Source organism: Pteropus vampyrus, unplaced genomic scaffold (assembly GCF_000151845.1).
Source record: "Pteropus vampyrus isolate Shadow unplaced genomic scaffold, Pvam_2.0 Scaffold2, whole genome shotgun sequence".
In the NCBI taxonomy this organism is placed as follows: Eukaryota; Metazoa; Chordata; class Mammalia; order Chiroptera; family Pteropodidae; genus Pteropus; species Pteropus vampyrus.
Window position 1 is genome coordinate 29,167,678 of NW_011888783.1, and position 19,348 is coordinate 29,187,025.

The 19,348-nt window shown below is 35.2% G+C and overlaps 1 protein-coding gene across 2 annotated transcripts; it reads left to right on the forward strand.

Annotated features, from left to right (window-relative positions):
• Nucleotides 1–9,695: 9,695 nt before the first annotated feature.
• ERMN (ermin) lies at nt 9,696–14,119 on the forward strand. Of its 2 annotated transcripts, none has more exons than XM_011359149.2 (3): nt 9,696–9,960; nt 10,604–10,696; nt 13,584–14,119. In XM_011359149.2, the coding sequence occupies exons 1-3, from the start codon at nt 9,720–9,722 to the stop codon at nt 14,117–14,119; spliced, it is 870 nt and encodes a 289-aa protein (XP_011357451.1). In that variant the 5' UTR covers nt 9,696–9,719. The 2 variants fall into 2 exon arrangements, with proteins under 2 accessions (XP_011357451.1, XP_011357452.1); XM_011359150.1 differs by having other exon boundaries at nt 9,720–9,960; nt 10,664–10,696.
• The last annotated feature ends 5,229 nt before the right edge of the window (nt 14,120–19,348 follow it).

The window sequence follows — 19,348 nt, forward strand, 5'->3', positions numbered from 1 at the left end:
CGATTACAATATAAGCTTATCTGGTAGTGAGATAAAACAGTTGTACGAATAAGAGTGCAAGGCAAAATAATGAGGTAAATTGCTGAGGGGGCTAAAAGGAAGGGAAGAGTAGAGCCTTTGGGTAAAAGTGTCATAAGATACTTTGTAGTTGATGTACTGTTTGACATGGGCCTTGAAACATGGTTCTGGCTTTTGTGGAGAGTATGAGGAGAATGCTAAGTAATGTGAGGGGCAAGTATTCCAGACATGGGTGAAAAAATAAGCCAAGACGTGGACATCGTGAAATCATGTTTGGCAATATGGAATAGCTGTCTGTGGCACAAGTTAAAAAAAATAGGCATTTTGGGGTGATAAATCTGAAAAGTAGCTGGATTGTGTTGTAAAAAATTTGTGCTCAGATGACAACAATGGAGCAATGGGCAAAAGCTGACTTTGTGTGTGAGAGTGCGTATGTGTGTGTGTATGTGTGTGTGAGAGAGAGGGTGGGGGCGGGGATGAGAAAAAGAGATGATTGCAAATAGAGAATCTTTTAAAAATTTATTTTGTATTGAGCATTTACCATTAACCAGATAATATACTACGAGATTTACAATCTTCTCTCAATTTAAAGGTGAGGGGACAGAGAATTAGAGACTGGAGGTGGGGGACTGGGTTGAAGACTATTACAGTGGCCCACACAAGAACAATTTTGAGAGCCTAAATTTACTCAATTGTGTAGACTTCACTGAGTGAGTGTGCTGCCCTGCTCCCCACATTTCTCTGAGTTGCATGGCTCTTGAAATATATTTCCTGTCTGGCTTCAAGTTCTTGGAGGTGAGTAAGGTAATCAATAATCAGAAACTTTAAAGTTATTGCTCTCCTCATCTAAATGTCAGGAGTACAGCTGTTCAATATTCCTTTCTTGGATTCCACATAAAAGTTTTACAAGAGATTCTAATATATCTGCAGATATATTTCACTCATTGAGAGTATGTGAATTTTTCCTGCTTTCCCTGAGACAAAGTTTACTGAGCTAAATTATCAGAGGTGTCTCACCTTCTTACAAAATCAGACGACTTTTGTCTCTTTTTTTTCCCTTAAGGAAAAATGTGTTTAATTATTATGTTGCCTTTGTCTTCTGAAAAACAACATGTTGCCTTAAACTCCTAGTGACATTCAAAATAGTTTGGGAGGGAGGCTTCCGACAGTGATATTACTTTCATGTAGCTCTCCTTCCCCAAGAGGATTATAAAATTCTTTCAAACTACAAAAGAATGTGTATACATATACAGTTCAAAATTCTCTTTCTCTGGTTTTATAAACACCTGCACAAATTCCATTTCTATCTAGCTAACACTTAAGGAGTCTCAGTGAACAGAGAAACCTTTTCTTCTATTAAAATATATTAAGAAAAGTTCCCACTGTAAGACAGGAATATAATTGCTTGGCTAAAATCTCTAGAGAGCCCAGCCCACTGGGGACATTCCCTTTTTCATCTGGATAGTATATTCTTAAAATGATGGCCAAGAGAGTGAAATAATTTTATTTCGTGAGGCTTCCCCCTTCCCGACCCGTGTCATTGCTCTGTAATGGTTTCATACACGATTCATTCTCTATTGCATGGATTCATATGTGAGATAGTTCTACAGGTCAAGGGCTACAGAGTCATCCTGTTATTCCATAGGATCAGTTCCCACCAAGTTAATGCACTAGGGTGTTTGTAGTGGCCATAGGCTGGTGCTCACTAATCCTAGTCCAAGGTAAGGAGTATGGAGCCATGGTACTCATCCAGGTATGTGTTATTAGATGGAGCAGATGCTGCCATTGTTTACAACAAGCCATTCTAAAAGGTGTTAAAGACTGACGGTTTCCTCCAAGACTACAGAAGGGACAGGACTGAAGCTGCATTAGATGTGAACTCCATGTATGTATGCCAGTATTAGGAGTAGGTATGTAGCAGCACCCACGTTGCCTCCTACTGAGTAAAAAAAGAGTCTTTCAGTGATCTAACTCTGCCAGTCTCAGAAGTCAACTGTCAGAGTTTGGCTTGAAAAAAAATCTATGTGTATGTAGATGAGATATCTGTGCCCTGCTCCTTGAGGAGACTTTCCTTCTCAAATAACAAAAAAATATTTAATATCTACTCCTCATGGGTCTCTACCACATGCCAGCCCTGTGCTAGGTACCTTGTACACAATGACTTGCTTTTCAATGTCACGTGGCAAAGGATGTGCCATCATTCATATTAATAGATGAAGAAATGGGGCTCAAGTAAGTTAAGTGACTTTTCCAAAGTAACATGGCTAGTAGTAATAATAATAGTAATATAACTAATAGGCACTAAGACGATGCAAAAAATATGAATGAATATCTACTTTATAAATTACACTGTGCTAAACAATTTCCATGGATTAACTCATTTAGTCTTTGAAAATTCTAAGAGGGATATCATGTTAGAATCTACCTGTTATAGATGAGGGATATAAGTCTCTGTGTGGAAGGCATCTGCTATCTTTTGTTTTTGGTTTGTTTGCCATATAGTCCCTCTAATTTTTTCCTCAGGAGTGGACACTTATCCCAGACTGGGACAATTGGAGAATTCTATCCCCTTGGTCAAAGCAACTGGCTCAAGAATTTACCCATATCCCAAACTTGCCCAATGAGGGCTATCCCAGGGGCTTTGTCTGGAATTAATAGGAAAGAAATGTTTCCTTCTTTTACATCACTAATTATCTTGATAATGCAAGATTAAGTTTGCCAGAATAATATTTGCTATGGCCTAGGGAGAACTCACCTGAGAAATAAAGCCAATAGAGGAAAATAGAAGATAGATAGATAGATAGATAGATAGATAGATAGATACATACATACATACATACATACATACATAGATACATACATACATACATACATACATACATACATACATACATACATACACACACACACACATAGATAGATAGATAGATAGATAGATAGATAGATAGATAGATAGATAGATAGATAATAGATAGATAGAGAGGAAACTTTCTGAAAGCCAGATAATTCCCATTTCTGTGGAATTTGTTTTGATTGAATCTCTTTCACTTTCAACCAGTGAAACATTTTATACCAGAGAAATAAACACCAAAAGTGGGGTGCAAATCATAGACTTTAAAACATGGAATTGGATCACTGAGGAGTAATCACAATGAGAATATGTTCGTTCTTTATTGTGAGGCTGACCGTCATTGTCATAAATTGTTCCCTTGAATTTTGATTCAGAACACTTCCTACCAAAAACTGAATTTTAGGAGACTTGATAGAAAACTATCAGGATGCTGGAGTGTTTATAATTTTATTATAAACTGCTACAAGTTTCAGTCAAACTTGTACTGACAGAAAGGTAAGAGAGAAAAAAATACAACCTTATTATGAAAGGCCTTTTGGCCAGGAAGAAGTAATCTAAGATAGTCGAGATTCAGAAATACATATCCCAAAAATGGTTGGAACCGCTGAATTTTCTGCTCCTAGGCAGCCAATAAAAATGAAGGCAGAGAAGCAAGAAATTCAGTGCATTATATTCCCATTACTGCTGTGACAAATGACCACAAATTTAGTGACTTGAAACAATAGAAATTTATTCTTTCAGTTCTGGAGCTTCAAAGTCTAAAATCAAGGTATTGGCAAGACTGTATTCCATTCAGAAGCTTCAGGTAAGAATTTGTTTCCATGTCTTTTTCAATTTTTATAGGGTGTTCATGTTTCTTCGCTCATGACCCCCTCCTTGTATTACTTCAACCTTTTGCTGTCATGTCACATCTCCTACTACTCCCTTTGAACTTCCTCCTTCCCTTTTATCAGGACCCTTGTCGTTATTATACTGGATTCAATCTGATAATTCAAGGTAATCGCCTCATTTAAAAATTTTTAATTTAATCAAATCTGCAAATTTATTTTACCATGTAAGGTAACAGTTGACAGGTTGTGGTAATTAGGACTTGGACCTATTTGGAGTGGTCATCATTCAGCCTAACACACTCAGCTGTAGATATTATGAGACCCAGAGAAAGACTGAACTCTTCAGGTCCACCCAAGTACTCAAGTACCTCCTAATCTTGTAATCAAGACAGAAAGGTTACCTGTAGCATTGTTTAAATTCTTGGATCCAAATAAGTATGAAGCCAACTCTGGACTTTGCAGTTAAATGATCTGTTAAATCCAGAATTTAAGATTCTTTGAATTGAGTTTCTGTAATTTGCAACCCAAACAGTTATGACTCATATTCTTGCCCAGCATCACAAACCAGCAGAGCCAGAATTTTATTCTAGGTCGTTTGATATTTGAGTCTATCCTCTTGACTATTACTGGGGTCACTGATGATGATTTTTCCTCTATTTGAGGGGCCTCTTAATTCTTGGTTAGTGCAATTCTCCTCATCCATCACTCCTGCTTGTCCCCAGACAGAGACTTATTTAGAAAGCTGCACTCTCTTTTAATACTCACCAAATTCTCAGCCACTACTTTTAAAGTGGTATACAGTGACTCTCTGGGAGGTCAGGCCCCAGATTCTTGAACCACAAAAAATATCTTTTCCTGGTGGTATAAGAATGTCTTTGTTTTTAGAGAGACAATGGATAAGCCCAATCCTCCATCCCCAACTCACCTCCAAGGTTAGAAAGCCAGATTCATGTCAGGTGCAGTTGAATTTTTGAATTCTGTTCCATTAAATTCTTAAAAGTCATGTGCTATATCTATAGACTTTACTATTGTCTGGGAGAAACCATCTTTTACTTTGAGATCTTATATTGCCAAAGTGATAGCTATTGTTTCATTCTAGGCATAAATATAAACACAAGATACTAAGATGGCACAAGATAATTACCTTAATCTACTTGTTTTTATTAGGTAAAATATATGGATATTGATTGATTTTACTGTTATGACATTTTATATTTCTGTAACAATTCACTTTCACTGGGCTGTCTTTTCAATTTGGGATGTTCATCCCTTAAGTGAACCATTTCAGATTATTCTGTCTCCTCAGGGCCATTAAAGGATTCACACCCCTTTGAGGCATTACTCTATTCCCTACAAAAGATCCTCTAAGGTTATCTGTGGGATTTTGAGCTGAAAGTTTGCCTAGGGTACCACACTGGTTCAGAGAGGTGTTGAAAGTCCAGAGTGGTGATGTTATGTCAGCCTGACTTGTCTAAACTACATTTCTCAGAATTCCCTGTCTTCAGTTTTTCCAGAAAAAGAAAAGTAGGCTAAAAGAGATATTCTTGGGTGAGACTTGTAGGGCAGAAGTAAAGCAGCACTGTTTTGTGGTTCACACACACCACTGCTGCTCTGCTAGTTTAACTGTGCAGGGGCAGCACTGGGCCTGCAAGTACTCCACCTTCTCCTGGATCTTCTTTCAGCTTCTCTGATTCCTGGGTCTTGACAAAGGGACTAGCTCTCCTGGAAGACACTTATGCCACTAAGTTCAGAGGAAGTGAAAACTAACATGGGTTTCAGTTTGTCCTTGTGTGTTCCAGCTTGTTCTATTGTCTCCACTTTGTTCTTGCCCTATACATTCATTTTCTCTTCCAACTTCCTGCCTTGTAGACTTTAAGCTTCAGCACCAGACTTGACAACAAACTTACCAAGACAGTTTAAACAACACACACAATTGTGTAAGGTCAAATCCCTATTGTGATAGATCAATCGATCAATATACCTCTTAGTGATTCTCTTTCTGTTTCAGCATTGATTCATACAATATCCCTGACACAGCTATAAAAATCTGTGTTTACATATTGGCTCCGAGTTTCCAGGATCAAATACTGATCTTTTACATTTATTTCTTGTTCTTATTCAGTGCTCATTACCTGTATGGGTTATAGCATCAACTTGTGGCTTGGCCTTTTTCATGTATTATTAAAGGTCAAGGGCTTATGACATTTCCCCAAATTGTTGTTCTAGATGTAATATTGCCTTACCATTAATTATTTGGCACTTAACAAAAGGAATGTGGATATTTACATACTTTTGTTTTGATACTTTACATTCCCCAGTGAGATTCTATCATTATCATATTTTGTTACAGATTTGATAATGGTTACATTTTTTACATGTCCTTTACTATTAAAAAAGCAATAAGTAAGGGAAAAAAACACAACTCATCCAATAAATCATCTAAAGGAAGTTATATTTCATGGAGTGGAGATTATGCAATAGTATTTGAATTAAGGATCATTAGTGCAAATTCTAACATTAAAAGGAATAAGTTATTGCAAACAAGGGTGGCGACTTACCTTTTTATGGATAAAGTACTCTATGTTTTATTTTTTAGTTGGATAGACTCATCTTGGTGCTAAATGTATCTCCTATGAGTATTTCCTACTTGTAGGAAAAATAATACATGTTACAAACCATTTACCTGACTTCCATTATTCTGTAGGACTGCATAAAAATACTGCTTTTCATAAAGGTGAACATGCTAATGCTGACAGAACTCTAGATCATTTTTTTCTATCTTTTAAAATCTAAAATAATTCCAACGCCAGGGGAAAAAAATGTCAAAGCATGGCATGAGAAAGAAGATAATAAAAAAATTATACTCATAAAAACTAAGCCAGTGGTATAAATTGCAGTTGCTGTAGAGTCAGAAATCTAGTGTAAGAAAAATAGACTAAATTCTCTAAACTCTGCTGTGTTCCTGAATTGAAGTGCTTGGCAGTCTGAAGGAAATGAAAAATGATTGAAGACAGGTCTTGAAAGCTAACATGATCATTTCTATCTTTGTACGTTTATCCCTGGGCATTCAGTAAAACTCGTGCCATTTCCTGTTCTTAAGGGTTTGACAATGTACTTTGTCCCCATGTGTGCCTACCTTGGCCTTGGTTTCTGCATTCTCCCATCTGATTCCAGGCAATGTTTTCTTCCTGCTGTAGATCTTGGGCTGTTCTTACTGTGAGTCAGTGGGGTGGGCCTATGTGGCTCCAGATTTGAATTTTTTAATTAAGCAATTAACCCTTTTATGACTGGTGGAGGAAACTCCCTAGCCCTCCCAATATTGTCCCCAGCAGATGGGGTGTCTGTCTCGGGAAGGCCTGGATTCCACCTCAGGTACTCTGCTGCCCTTTCCTGGCTACAACTACTTCTTATACACCTTGCTGAGAAAGTGCTTAATTCATCGGGCTGGAACCCAGCGGGACCTATGGCCAAAGGAAACATCAGCACCCCGGCCAGGGATGGCATTCTACTTGATCTATGATGCAGATTCTCATTAGCAGGCTTACTGGCTGTGTGACCTTGAACAAGTTCTTTAATCTCTTTGTGCTTCACTTTTCTAGTCTATGAAAAGGGGATAATAATAGCACCTACCTTACAGGACTGTTATGAAGGTCAAATGTGTTACCATTTGTGAAGCAATTTGGACATTACATGACATATAAGCACTATATAAGTGTTTGTTAACGACATTAAGAACAAAAGAATATGTTACCCCAAAACATGTCTCTTTAGCAGAAGGATTACTGCTTTTTTGAGAAAAAGCAGACACCGGAGAAACTCTGAAAACAGAGTAGAGGATGTAGGGGAATTTCCCTTTTGTAGGGGAAAATGACATTTATAAAGAAAATCTACATTTGTAAATGTGTCTTCCTCTTTCTACCAGGAAGAGAAGGATGACTCTAAATCATAAAGGAATCTTATATATGGAGAAGGTACCCACTCAAATCTGCATAACAGACCTTACTTTTCTTTACTGTGCTTTTCTTCATAACCTCTCATAACTGGCCTCCCCCTTCACACCCCCCAAATATACCTTTTTTACTTTTGTCTTTAACTGAAGGTGCTATTTAAGTTGGTAGCTTGGTCCATCTCAGGGAGTTACTCAGTTTCCCTGCGTATCTCATCCGCCATGTATACATAAGGCACACGTGTTGATAAACTTCTGTTCGTTTTTATTTTGCCAATCTGTCTTTCATTATAGGTTCTCAGCCAAGAACTCAGAAAGATAGACAAAGAAATAATTAGTGTATTGGTTAGAGAAGAGGTAGTGATGACAAGGGAAGGAATTTTAGTCTTTATTAGAGATGCTTTCCTAGTGCTTGGGAGAAGGATGAAACCAGTGTCATGTATTTGTCATTCTTGGCATAGACTTTAATGAGCTCAGCCTTAGATACAATTTTAAAGGTGATAAATTTACAATTACTAGCCAACCTCTTCTCTTTAGAAAATATTTGAAATGTATTCTCTTGGGAGTAAAATTTATTTATTTATTTAACTGTGTGTGTGTGTGTGTGTGTGTGTGTGTGTGTGTGTGTGTGTGTGAGAGAGAGAGAAATTGAGAGAGAGAGAGAGAACATATATAGTTCAAAGCAGATGCTACATGGTGGGGACACATGTAAGAAAATTAAACTTGATCCTTATGCAAGTAAAGCTCAGATTCTAGCTGATGAAAAAGATATTACACTGATAATTGTGCAATTACTTGTTTAATCACAACTATGAAGAGTACTCTAAAGGGCAAAGATAATGTGTATCAGGGGTCCTGTCTTAATCCTGTGGGTTAGGGAAAGTGTCATTAAAGAAATGACATTTCAGCCTCAGAGCTGAGAACTTAGAGGACTTGGTTAGGTCACGGGTTTGGCCTTGAGGAAGAAAAGGCATTCCAAGCGGGGGAGCAGCATGGGCAAAAGCTCTGGGATCATTTTGCACTATGTGAGATCCAAAATCCAAAAAACAGAAAAAAGAACGATTGCTTCTTTAAAAAAATAAGGTGTGGTAGGTTATAGATGTTTTACATAATCACCTGTTTTCCCCCAATACAGACTGTGTTGGTGCTATATAATTTTACCAGCATCATACACTATCCATAGGAAATATAGAGAATAATTTTAATTAGGGAGGCAAAATTTCATGGATAGAATTATATCAGGGTTTTAAAGGATGGATTGGGCTTTGATAGACATAAATAAACAAGAGGATAAGAAACTATAGAACAAAAACATTTCTCTAAAATTGTAACATTTTATGGTATTAGCAAGATGGCAAAATTTTTTGTTTGTTTTCTCTTAGGTTTCTTTTCTGGGCTCCTGAAAACATACGGTAGAATCTGCTATCAGAACCACTTACGATAAAGTTGTCCTGTTTACAGGTTTTTGATAAGCTTTTTTTTATTCTTTAATAAATAAGAAACGATGCCATTGTCCCCTATAAAATAGCTGAGGTTTTACTTGAACAAAATCTGTTTTGAAATGTTAAGCTGGTTATGCAGAACTAATAGGCCTCAAGGTGGTCATTCTCTCTGGATTAAAGCTGTGGAACAATTGTGGCTCCTGTTACAAGGAAAATGACAAAGAGCCATTATAAAAAAGGACAAAAATCTCTGTTCCCAGAGGAGGACTGACAAGCTGAAAGTCCTCTTCTACATGCCAACACAAAAGCCTGATTGCCTCAGATTGTTTATGTAAATCAAAAGGCTGCCATTAATTCTGCAAGTGGGACTGCCAAACAAAGAAGGTGGTGATTGGCCAGATTTTTGCTCAAGGGCTGGTGGCAACTCTGACAAATCCTTTTGCTTTTGTTCTAAGCTCTATCTGGGCACCTTTAGGAAAAGAAGCTCATTATTATGTACTAAAGTAAATAATTTGTATTTTTATAGTAGGAGTTGGAACTATAGGACTTGAAGGCAAGAGAACATATTTTATCAAGGATCTGTTTACTCAGTTTCCCCAAAGCTCTCTCTAAATTGGATTCAACTGTACATCATGACAGACGTTCCAGTGACATTCAGTCAAGTTGAGTGTAATGGGAACACACCACCTGAAAATGGTCAACAACCAATTGCTAAAACCAATGAGGAAGCCAGTGATGTTGATGGCAACCCATCATTCTACAGGATAGAACCTAGTCTTGAAGATTTACCCACAGAAAGAAATGAGGAAAAAAATGAAAAATTACAAGGGAATATGCTGCTCAATTGGTCCATGGATGAGAAGATTCTAAAAGGTAAGACATTTTCTTTCTCTTTAATTTGCTTGATTTGATTTGTAAACTCACCCAGGATTCTTTTGATAAACTGTTACGAAAGGAATGAGCTGTACACTCTCCCATCCCTGTCCCTGCCCAAATGTGGCTCCTTATTCTACTGGAGCTGCATAGCACGAGGACTAAGCCTCTGCCTCAAGTCGAACCTTGGCTTCTGTATTTGATAGCTCTGTGACCCTAGCAATGTTCCTAGACTCCTGAAGACTTAGTTTTCTCAGTATAAGACAGAACAATAGTATCGAAATTCGTAGAGTTGTTGTGAGGATTACTAAGTTGGTTAAATGCTAGCTATGTTATTATTGTTATAAACAGCTCCGTTATTATTTGAGCAAAGGGAATTCAAAATTTCAATTTTTCTTTTTAAATATACCTGAAAGTATCTGAATTCATGGTTCTATACCTTATATAGATAGTAAAGGAGAGTTATCATTATGTTTATAATAAAAGGAACCAGTGAAGAAATCAGCTGGAAGAGTGAAATAGTTATTTTTAGTGATCATAATTAAAAATCAAAGAATCTACTTAGAGTCTAAACTGGTAATTTATTTAACCTTGAACTATTTAAATATTAAAATATTAATCTTCTGCCCCCCACCCCCGCCAGAAAAACCGGAAGAGAATCTCTTTATTGTTCATAAGGCGATCACAGATCTTACTCTCCAAGAAACAAGTATTGATGAAATGACATTCAGAGAAGGTAAGAGGAACCTCCATTTGTACACAGAAATTGTTTGACTGGGTATGGATGACAAGGTTTGCATGGGATGTTGCTTGTGTGTGGTGTTGAAAAGGCAATCAAGGCATGACTTAAAAAGCTCAAAGTTGCTATAGGCAGGTAAGAGGTCTTGATTATCTGTGGGTTTCACTTTAGAAATTATTCTAGAAGCTTCAAGACAGACTACAAGGATTGGTATAACTGACTGACAATGTTTTGACTTGACAATATATCTGTCTTTTAATAAGTTAGTCCATTGAATCAACCTTTCTTTTTAATTTATTATCTCAAAATCTGTCACACACTTTGTGATATGTAAATATTTCAAAAATAGGTTTATCCTAAATGTTTACTATTGCCATGCAGTTTAAAATAATCTTATAAATTTACTTGATCTGTGGGAAAATTCTAGCTTTCTTATGTAAGCACAAAATGGTTACCTAATTCTTGTCAAAGAAATCTCTCAGGTGATGAAGTTAATTTTAATTGTGTTCTTTCAAAAAATGGGAGAATAAAAAGAATATTGATTTCTAAGTGACAATATTGTATTTCTAAATAAACTCGAGACTAAAAGACACACAATCTTTTAGGCTTCACTAAGAAAACTCCAACATTCAAGCAATTCCCAAATAAAGTGAAAAATAAAAATCCATTAATTATTTATTTCCTTTCTTGCAGTCATAAACATCTTATCTTGAAATAGAAGCCAGCTTTTTAGACTTAAGCAATTGAGTTTAGTTAGGATCTTAACAGGCAAAGTATTGAAGAGGTTATTGATTGAAATGTTATAACATAGCATAAAATAGTACATGCCAAGAAAGACATGAATTTAATTGACAATTTCCTGGGTTGTCTACTTGGCCTGGACACCACTCAGGCTGTCTGCTGACCACATGCAGTGGTCTATTGCATAGACATTTAAGGAAGAAGGTGATAAGCAACAGCCATTGTCAAACTTCTTATGTTACCGCAGATAATTTATAAGACTTAAGCCCTTATGAAATGAACTAAATCACCTCTTTGCCCTAGTCTTTCTGCTAATGTAGTAAGCTCTCAGAGGTGGGGATCTCAATCTTTCATCTAGAACTCTTTTCTAGTTTCTAATCAGGAAGTCCAATGGAAACAACAGTTTTCAAGAATCTTTTATTTTTATCAAATAGAGAACAAAAGCAGTCTGGATTTTAAAAGTAGATGGTCTCAGAATGAATTTTTCTCTGAATGAATCCTTTTGTGTTTGGAGGAATGTATGTTTTTCCTATAGGCTAGAGGTCCACCACATTTTGTTGTCTTTTATTTTCACAATGGCGAATAGCTATTAAGTCTCCAAAGAGAACACTCCTGGGTTGAAAAATAAGAAGATGATAAAAATATTGAGGAAAAAAATATAATTTACATTCGAGAAGTAATTTCGTGCATGACAACTTCACGCCTGAGTCATAAATATGAGCAAAAAGATCAGTTTCTATGGTTCCGTAGAAAAAAATTAAGTAAAACAAAGCTCAAGATGATAGCAAACATTCTAATGCATATTTATTTATAATGTAAAGAACATTGACTGGGAACCAATGACCTGATAGGAACTGTGTACAACTAGTTGGAAGTGATAATCCATCTTCAATTCTCTTTCTTTTTGTAAGTTTACAATCTGATTCCTATAGTTGCGAAAAAAATAAAAAATAAAAAGAGAATGAAAAATCTTTGATGGAAATGAACTTGTGGACATCTTTCAGTGACGTAGAAAATTATGGAAGGGAAGGGCAAGGAGGATCGTTACCTCTTACTTTAGTTAATGACTCTTATGGTGTTGAAAAGGAGTAATGAACCCAGGCCTGACAAGGGACACAACCCAGATAATATTTCTGAATCATGCGCACTACATCTGAAGCTTCCCACAGTAGTGCTCTAGGGGTGAAAGTCTACAACCTCTACTTTCCTATAATTAGTTCTTTTTAGCATGCTCAGTCAATATTATTGAAGATATGCTGATATGATCTGCTTGAAAAGTAAAATTTGCAATGAATTAAGCCTTCTAAAAGTTATTACGTGGTACCAAACTTGAGTTAATTAGTTGTCATTAAGGATATAGCTAAAATGATAGGCTAATTTAGCACTTTGTAGATATTACCTCAACATTATTTTTAAATCTTGGGTCTCTAGGAATTAGTGGCAGATATTTTGTGTGCTTTGGTGGCCTTGGTGCTTTAGTTAGCTCAGCACATGACTCCTGACCATTTGTAGTCCCCTACTCCTCCTCCTCCCCTTGTATGTTATGACAACTCTGAGAAGTATGGTAGCAAATACTAAATGTGTTACTCTGAGCTTGACCAGACATGAACAGTCATTGCTTTTACTATTGGAAGAAAATTTTTTTCCCTGTGAAATATTTTTATAATTTTTCTTGAGGAGTGTGTGTGTGTGTGTGTGCGTGTGTGTGTGTGTGTTTAAGATATAGGTCCAAATATGTATTTTACATATTCACATATCCAGTCATGACAGGCTAGACAAGATTTTTAGAAGTATATCTCAGGGAATACCAATCTCACTAGATACTTTAGTCCACAACAACAGAAAAATCCATAATTAAATGAGGTTGAGTTGCCTACTTTCTAGGCGATTTAAAATATTCATTAGCATTTTAAAGGCTTGGATAAATTCTGCAGAAATTTACTTAACTGTGTTTAATGCAATGTTTTCCAAACTAATTTGATGGTGTAGCCCATTTTATTGTTAAAACATATTAATAACCCACAGAATAACATCCCATAAAACATATGTGGGGAACTGATTGTCCAGAACAATAATTTGAAAAATAACATCTGACTATTTTGGAACCTCTGCACACCTCAACTACCAATTGATTTTGCTACAGGGCGTCAGTGGGAGAAGATTCCCCTGAGCAGCAATAACCAGGAAATAAGTAGAAAAAAAGAAAGGATTGCTGAACAACCTCTAGAAGAAAGGGGAGATGAAGGTAGGAAGAACAAAGCTCACCAGGCAACTGAAATTGAATGGTTGGGATTTCAAAAACCTAGCCAAGTTGATGTGTTGCATTCTAAACATGAAGAGGAGCAAGAAGTTTGGGATGAAGAAATTAACAATGGTGATGATGATGATAATGATGATGATGTCTGTAATGATGATGAAGATGAAGTTCGAGTGATAGAATTTAAGAAAAAATGTGAAGAGAGTTCTCACTTAAAAGAGGAAGGTGATGCAAGTGAGGACTCCCCACTGAGCAGTCCTAGTTCCCAGCCTGTGACACCTGATGAGCAGCCAGCCTTTGGGAAGAAGAACGATATCTCAAGAAATGCTTATTCAAGATACAATACAATATCTTATCGGAAAATCAGGAAAGGGAATACCAAGCAAAGAATCGATGAATTTGAGTCTATGATGCATTTATAAACTAACTGAATCTGAGAAGTTCTCATGCCCACTAAAGCAAAAACTAATTCTGTTTTCCTGAGATGCATCTCCGTATGCCTTGAGTTATCCCCTTAAAAATGTGGATGCTTACTCTCTGTAGAATAATGTGAAAATAACCCTAGACAAAATTCAGCCTGGTAATCTCAAATCAAAAATTTTAGATTCATTACAGACATTTGTTTTTTAAAACTTCACTAATGTAGCATTATATGATAAGCACTAAACAGCCAGAACCTCTGGGGAACCTGGCATGACTTAGCTTTTAGAAGGAACAGTGTTGGGAAATATAGTCATCACAATGAAAAAGACCTATTTGAAATGATTTCTGTATTTCTTTTGGAGTCTTTCTTCTTCTACCTTGAGGGTGATAGAAAGTCCATTGTTAAACTTTTCTTACTTTTAAACAAGATTTTATAGACCTTGAAAAGCAGATTTTTCAAACTGCTTTGTTTTTCCTATTATCTTCAAAAAATTTTTTTCGGTGGTTTTCCTTGGCATTACACAGTGAAAATTCAGTGTAGGCCTACTTCCTTGATGTTAGAGTGACTGAATTTTCTCACTAGAGGGGCTGAGCAATTGTCAGTCAGGAGAATTCTGTTTACTAAATGTTGGTAAAAAAAAAGATGAATTAAATCCATTGTGAGGTTAATACAGAAAGGAGCTAAAAGATTGGTGGGCAATAGACTAAAGAGTTATATTGGATAGCTTTATTTCTGTGACTTAAAATCTCGTCTAGCACAGTTAAAATCATTAAAAATAAAAATGATAGCTTTAGCACAACTTTTAAGAAAATACCCCCTCTCTATGACCACACTTTTTCTTATTAACAATATCTTAGGATACTTTTCTTTCCTTAGAAATCTGAAAAAACTCTAGTCATAACTGTACTGGTTACTATGAAAATAGAAATAATTATCTTAGAATATTTCAAAGTAGAGTGTGAGCATGTATTTTTAGTGAGAAAGCTCTGATAGTTGTAGGGAATATATAATTTACTGGACCTCAGCCCAAATCAAGATGCTTAAAATTGTGCTTGTGGAGTTTCATTCAAACCAATGTGTCAAATAATGTACTGAATATTTATAAAAAGGAAAAGTCTATATTTATGTAGACTTCTTAGATAGTTCCATAATTTTTATTTCATGCTTCCTTATATATTATCCTGAACTTTCTGTTGCCACAGAGAAAAATATATTTTGGCCTGCATGTGAAAAGACAATTCCTTATTGTTTCAGTGTAATACAGTCTTCATTGTACTATTCAACCCTTTGTTTATTTTTTTTTTTTCATTTTGTAAAAAACCCTGGGTTATCCCTTCTTAGATTATTACTTATTTATGTCTAACAAATCTCATATATTTTAATGTTAATTTTTTTAGTTCTTTATGGTCTTATATTTCCATAGTAGTATATATTATTATTGTGTATTTATGAGACTCAATTTTGAATTCAAGATTAAAGTGCTTCTTTATTTTTTCAAACAGATACTTTGCAACCTGACCGTATAAAAGTTCTGCCATCCTTAATCTACATAACCTATAGATTTCATTCTTGACAATAATGTTTCCAGAATAAAGACAGAGAAATCAGGTCTTTAACAATAAACTTAGGCAGAGATTTGATGCACTAGGACACTTTGCCATTTAATTAGAACATCCAAATCTTTCTATTTGGACAACTTATTTTCTTTTCTGGATTACTGATGACACCTACAATTTTCTACTTAACTTCAAAGCACAGCATTTTGTTATCCATCATGGAACAGGGCCATATTGTTAACCTATCATCAATGGAGTCTATATTTTGAATTATTTTGCAAAGATGATGTTGAATTCCTGAGGAACTTGAGTAAGATGAGTGGTCTATGGCCATGTCACATGACTAAGCAACTAGCTCTTACGGTGTGACAATATATAGTAATCTTGGCATTTTTAGCTTTATGCTTTTACCAGGTGATTAACCAATCATGACAGATTTTGTCAACAAAGAATTTTCCAGTGTATATTCAATGAGTAAATGTTTAATACTCATGGATGAGGCAATGTAGTTGCAAAAGGAGGACTGAAACTATGCTTTGGCATCAGTGTCCATTGCCTTTTGCAGCCACTTTACATTAAGGCCATGGAATTGAGTGACCATCAGCAACTTAACGGTGATGGGTGGCTGCTTGATTCCTTGTAACCTGGAGAAGACAAGGGTATGGTTCAGATTGCATGAGGGACTTTTGTCGTATTTAAAAGTCATACGGGACACGTTAGAACATAAATTGGTAATTACACAGAAAGGTTTACTGCTTTTATAATTCGAGGTTTAGGGATAAAAGAAGGGCTCTGGTACCTGGTAGGAGGGAGAATTGATATATTATGAGAATGCTGATAATATATTTCTTACATGCTTTTTTATTTTCCTTAGTTTCTGGATGAACAGGAATTAATAACAGCTCTATTTCTCTGTCAACATAAAACTTATCTTTCATATAATACTATATTTGAAGACACAACATATGTTAGAATCTATCTATCTATCTATCTATCTATCTATCTATCTATCTATCTATCATCTACAAATTAATTAAAGAAATGCTGTGTCTGACTTGTTCTCAATAAAAGTTTGTGTCCTTGTTTTTGGTGTCTAGATTTTATTTTCTTTAGCTGCTCTTTAAAATTGAGAAAGAAATCTTGCATATCAGCAGCTGTTAAGAAGAACATGTAAAAATGCTGCTTCAGAAATCAAGAAAACACATTATTTTAACTCATTTGCATTATTTATTTCAAAAAAGCCTCAAAGTGATTGTATATGAAGTTACAAAAAGAATTTCTGATGGATAGATATGTAATGTTCATAAAAATTTCTATTGTTTTTATAGGAACTGAGCTATTGTATTAGATGCATCTTGACTCCAAAACTTGAAAAACACATATATCTTTGTAGTCAGTCATCAATGTAATACATTTAAACTATGCTGACACTTTTATAGTAATTGTTTCTGCATATTTATATGGGGTAGTACTTTTGGCACATTTTTGAATGGAGAACGAACAGTTGTTTTTCGAGGTAATAAGAAAAATGTTTAAAATAAGTAATAATAGAGAATTATGGAAAAGGATGAAGCACCAGAGTATAACAAATAAGAAATATGTTTGGCCATATGAGAAAGGCCATTATTTCTTTTAAAGCCTGAACTTTCATTGCTCTATAAAAAAAAAAAGGACTATAAAAGGTAAGGTAAAAAATTATAGCAAATATGTATCAGTATTAAAATATCAGACAGTAATATAATAAATATGAATACCAAAACATGTATACAACTCATGAAGAACACAAAGTGACTACGCCATACAATCGACATAAACACAATGACACAGGCAGAAATCAGCAGCAAAAATCACTCAGATACATGGCAAACTATAAAATTGACTGATGATGTCTCATAATTAACTGGCAGCTTGTAGGATTTTTGGAAATAAATTTGGAAAGTAATTTGAATTTTAACTTAGAAACTTAAAAAGCAAACGTTACGTGTTTGATTTCTTCTTTATAATAATGTTAGTTGATCAGAGGCAGAAACATTAGGTACTTAAAACTGTTCAAATTAACTCCAAATTCCTTTATACTCCATAGTTTTAAACTAGTTCTCCCATTAACAAGTGTTTTCAGGTAATCAAAAACAAAATTCACTAATGTGACCTTTACCTTCTGTTTTATGTCTTCCTCTTATAGTTAATATCTATAAAAGTGACAACATTTGGGCAGTTGTTTAAAGAAGAATTAAATCATGTGCATAATCCTAATCTGAATAACAAGCATTTTGGTAATTTAGAGTTTGGTTACTCCTTTCAAGCATGAAAAACGATACCCAGAGTGAAAGTTCACCTGAGACACTTCTGTCCAGAAGGCCAGATGCAGACAAGGCTTTGTATTTAAGTTAAAAATATCCAAAAACATGTCTTAATTTTCTTTATTTGAAAGTAAAACTCTTGGTTTTCTTTTCTCCCCATTCAAAACATAAAATATAGACTCACATATACATATATACATATAAATGAATATATGTGTATATATGTCTATATATATGTATACACATAAATACATATGAATATATATACGTATATACACACATATTTGCAAAGATTGATGTATTTTTGAATAGTCAAGTAGAAACAATGTATTTATGCTATCAAAAATTTTAATTTTAAAATCTAATGTAAAGGTTTTATTCATATAGATATTTGTGACCAATATTCTTAAACGAGCAAATGTTTATCAATCGATAATAAAATAGAAAAACTCTGTTTTCCGAGAAACAACTATGTTACTTATTCGATGGCAACTGCCATCATCGGGAACTCAGCATATTAGAAGTTGCTCTATTTGTTGAACAGTGAGGATTTTTGCAAAGCAAAGACTTACATAAACTTGCAAAGAGACCCTAATTGGAGTGGTAACTACTAGTCAACCGATTAGGTTGAAAACAGAGGCATTAAATCTGCTTAGTGTGATGGATTTTTTTTTTTCCTTTTTATAGACATAGGCATCACCAAACTTGAAATACCATTCATTAAATCTTATCAAGAGTATATAATACTTTACATGGCTTATTCAAACCTGCCCATGAGGTGGCTACTTACCAAAAATAAATATCTTCTACATTAGCTTTGCTTAGTGTTCCTCTTCTCATTGTAGACATTTTGGTTTATAGCAGTTGTTGAGTAACCTATGCAAGCTGTTATAAAAGCACTATGGTGACAATCTATACAATGAAGTGAAAGTTACAAGTCTTGGTTTGTTTTAAAGGCCTTCTCAATTTTTCACTTCCCACCTCTATTCAAATTAAGAAATCTGTCAGCTTTGATTGGAGAAAGAAAGGGTTTGTAATATTATTCACTGAGAGGCAGTCTCTCTCTATATACACTTCTCACTCTCATACTGTTTCAGGAAATGGAGAAGCATGTGGCATTAAGTCAAGAAGCTAGACCGGTGCAAAGCATGTGAGGATAGCTATCCTTAAATCTACCCTTCAGTTGTTTAACAGAGAGGGGTGCAGCTTCTATTTCCTGTATATACCACATTCGAGAAAGAAACCGAAGAGGATTGACTCCACAACCAAGAGATTTTAACTGAGCTCACCTGAAATGATTGCCCTTCTTAAAAACAAAAAAAACTAAAAATCACAGTAGCATGGTGTAGTGAAAGACTCTCTCTTGCTTTT

What these genes read in the sequence shown, in the direction of transcription:
- ERMN (XM_011359149.2), top strand. Translation starts at nt 9,720, where the DNA reads ATGACAGACGTTCCAGTGACATTCAGTCAAGTTGAGTGTAATGGGAAC. An exon ending in GGATGAGAAGATTCTAAAAG is followed by an intron (nt 9,961 to 10,603) that starts GTAAGACATTTT and finishes CACCCCCGCCAG; the next exon opens with AAAAACCGGAAGAGAATCTC. An exon ending in TGAAATGACATTCAGAGAAG is followed by an intron (nt 10,697 to 13,583) that starts GTAAGAGGAACC and finishes ATTTTGCTACAG; the next exon opens with GGCGTCAGTGGGAGAAGATT.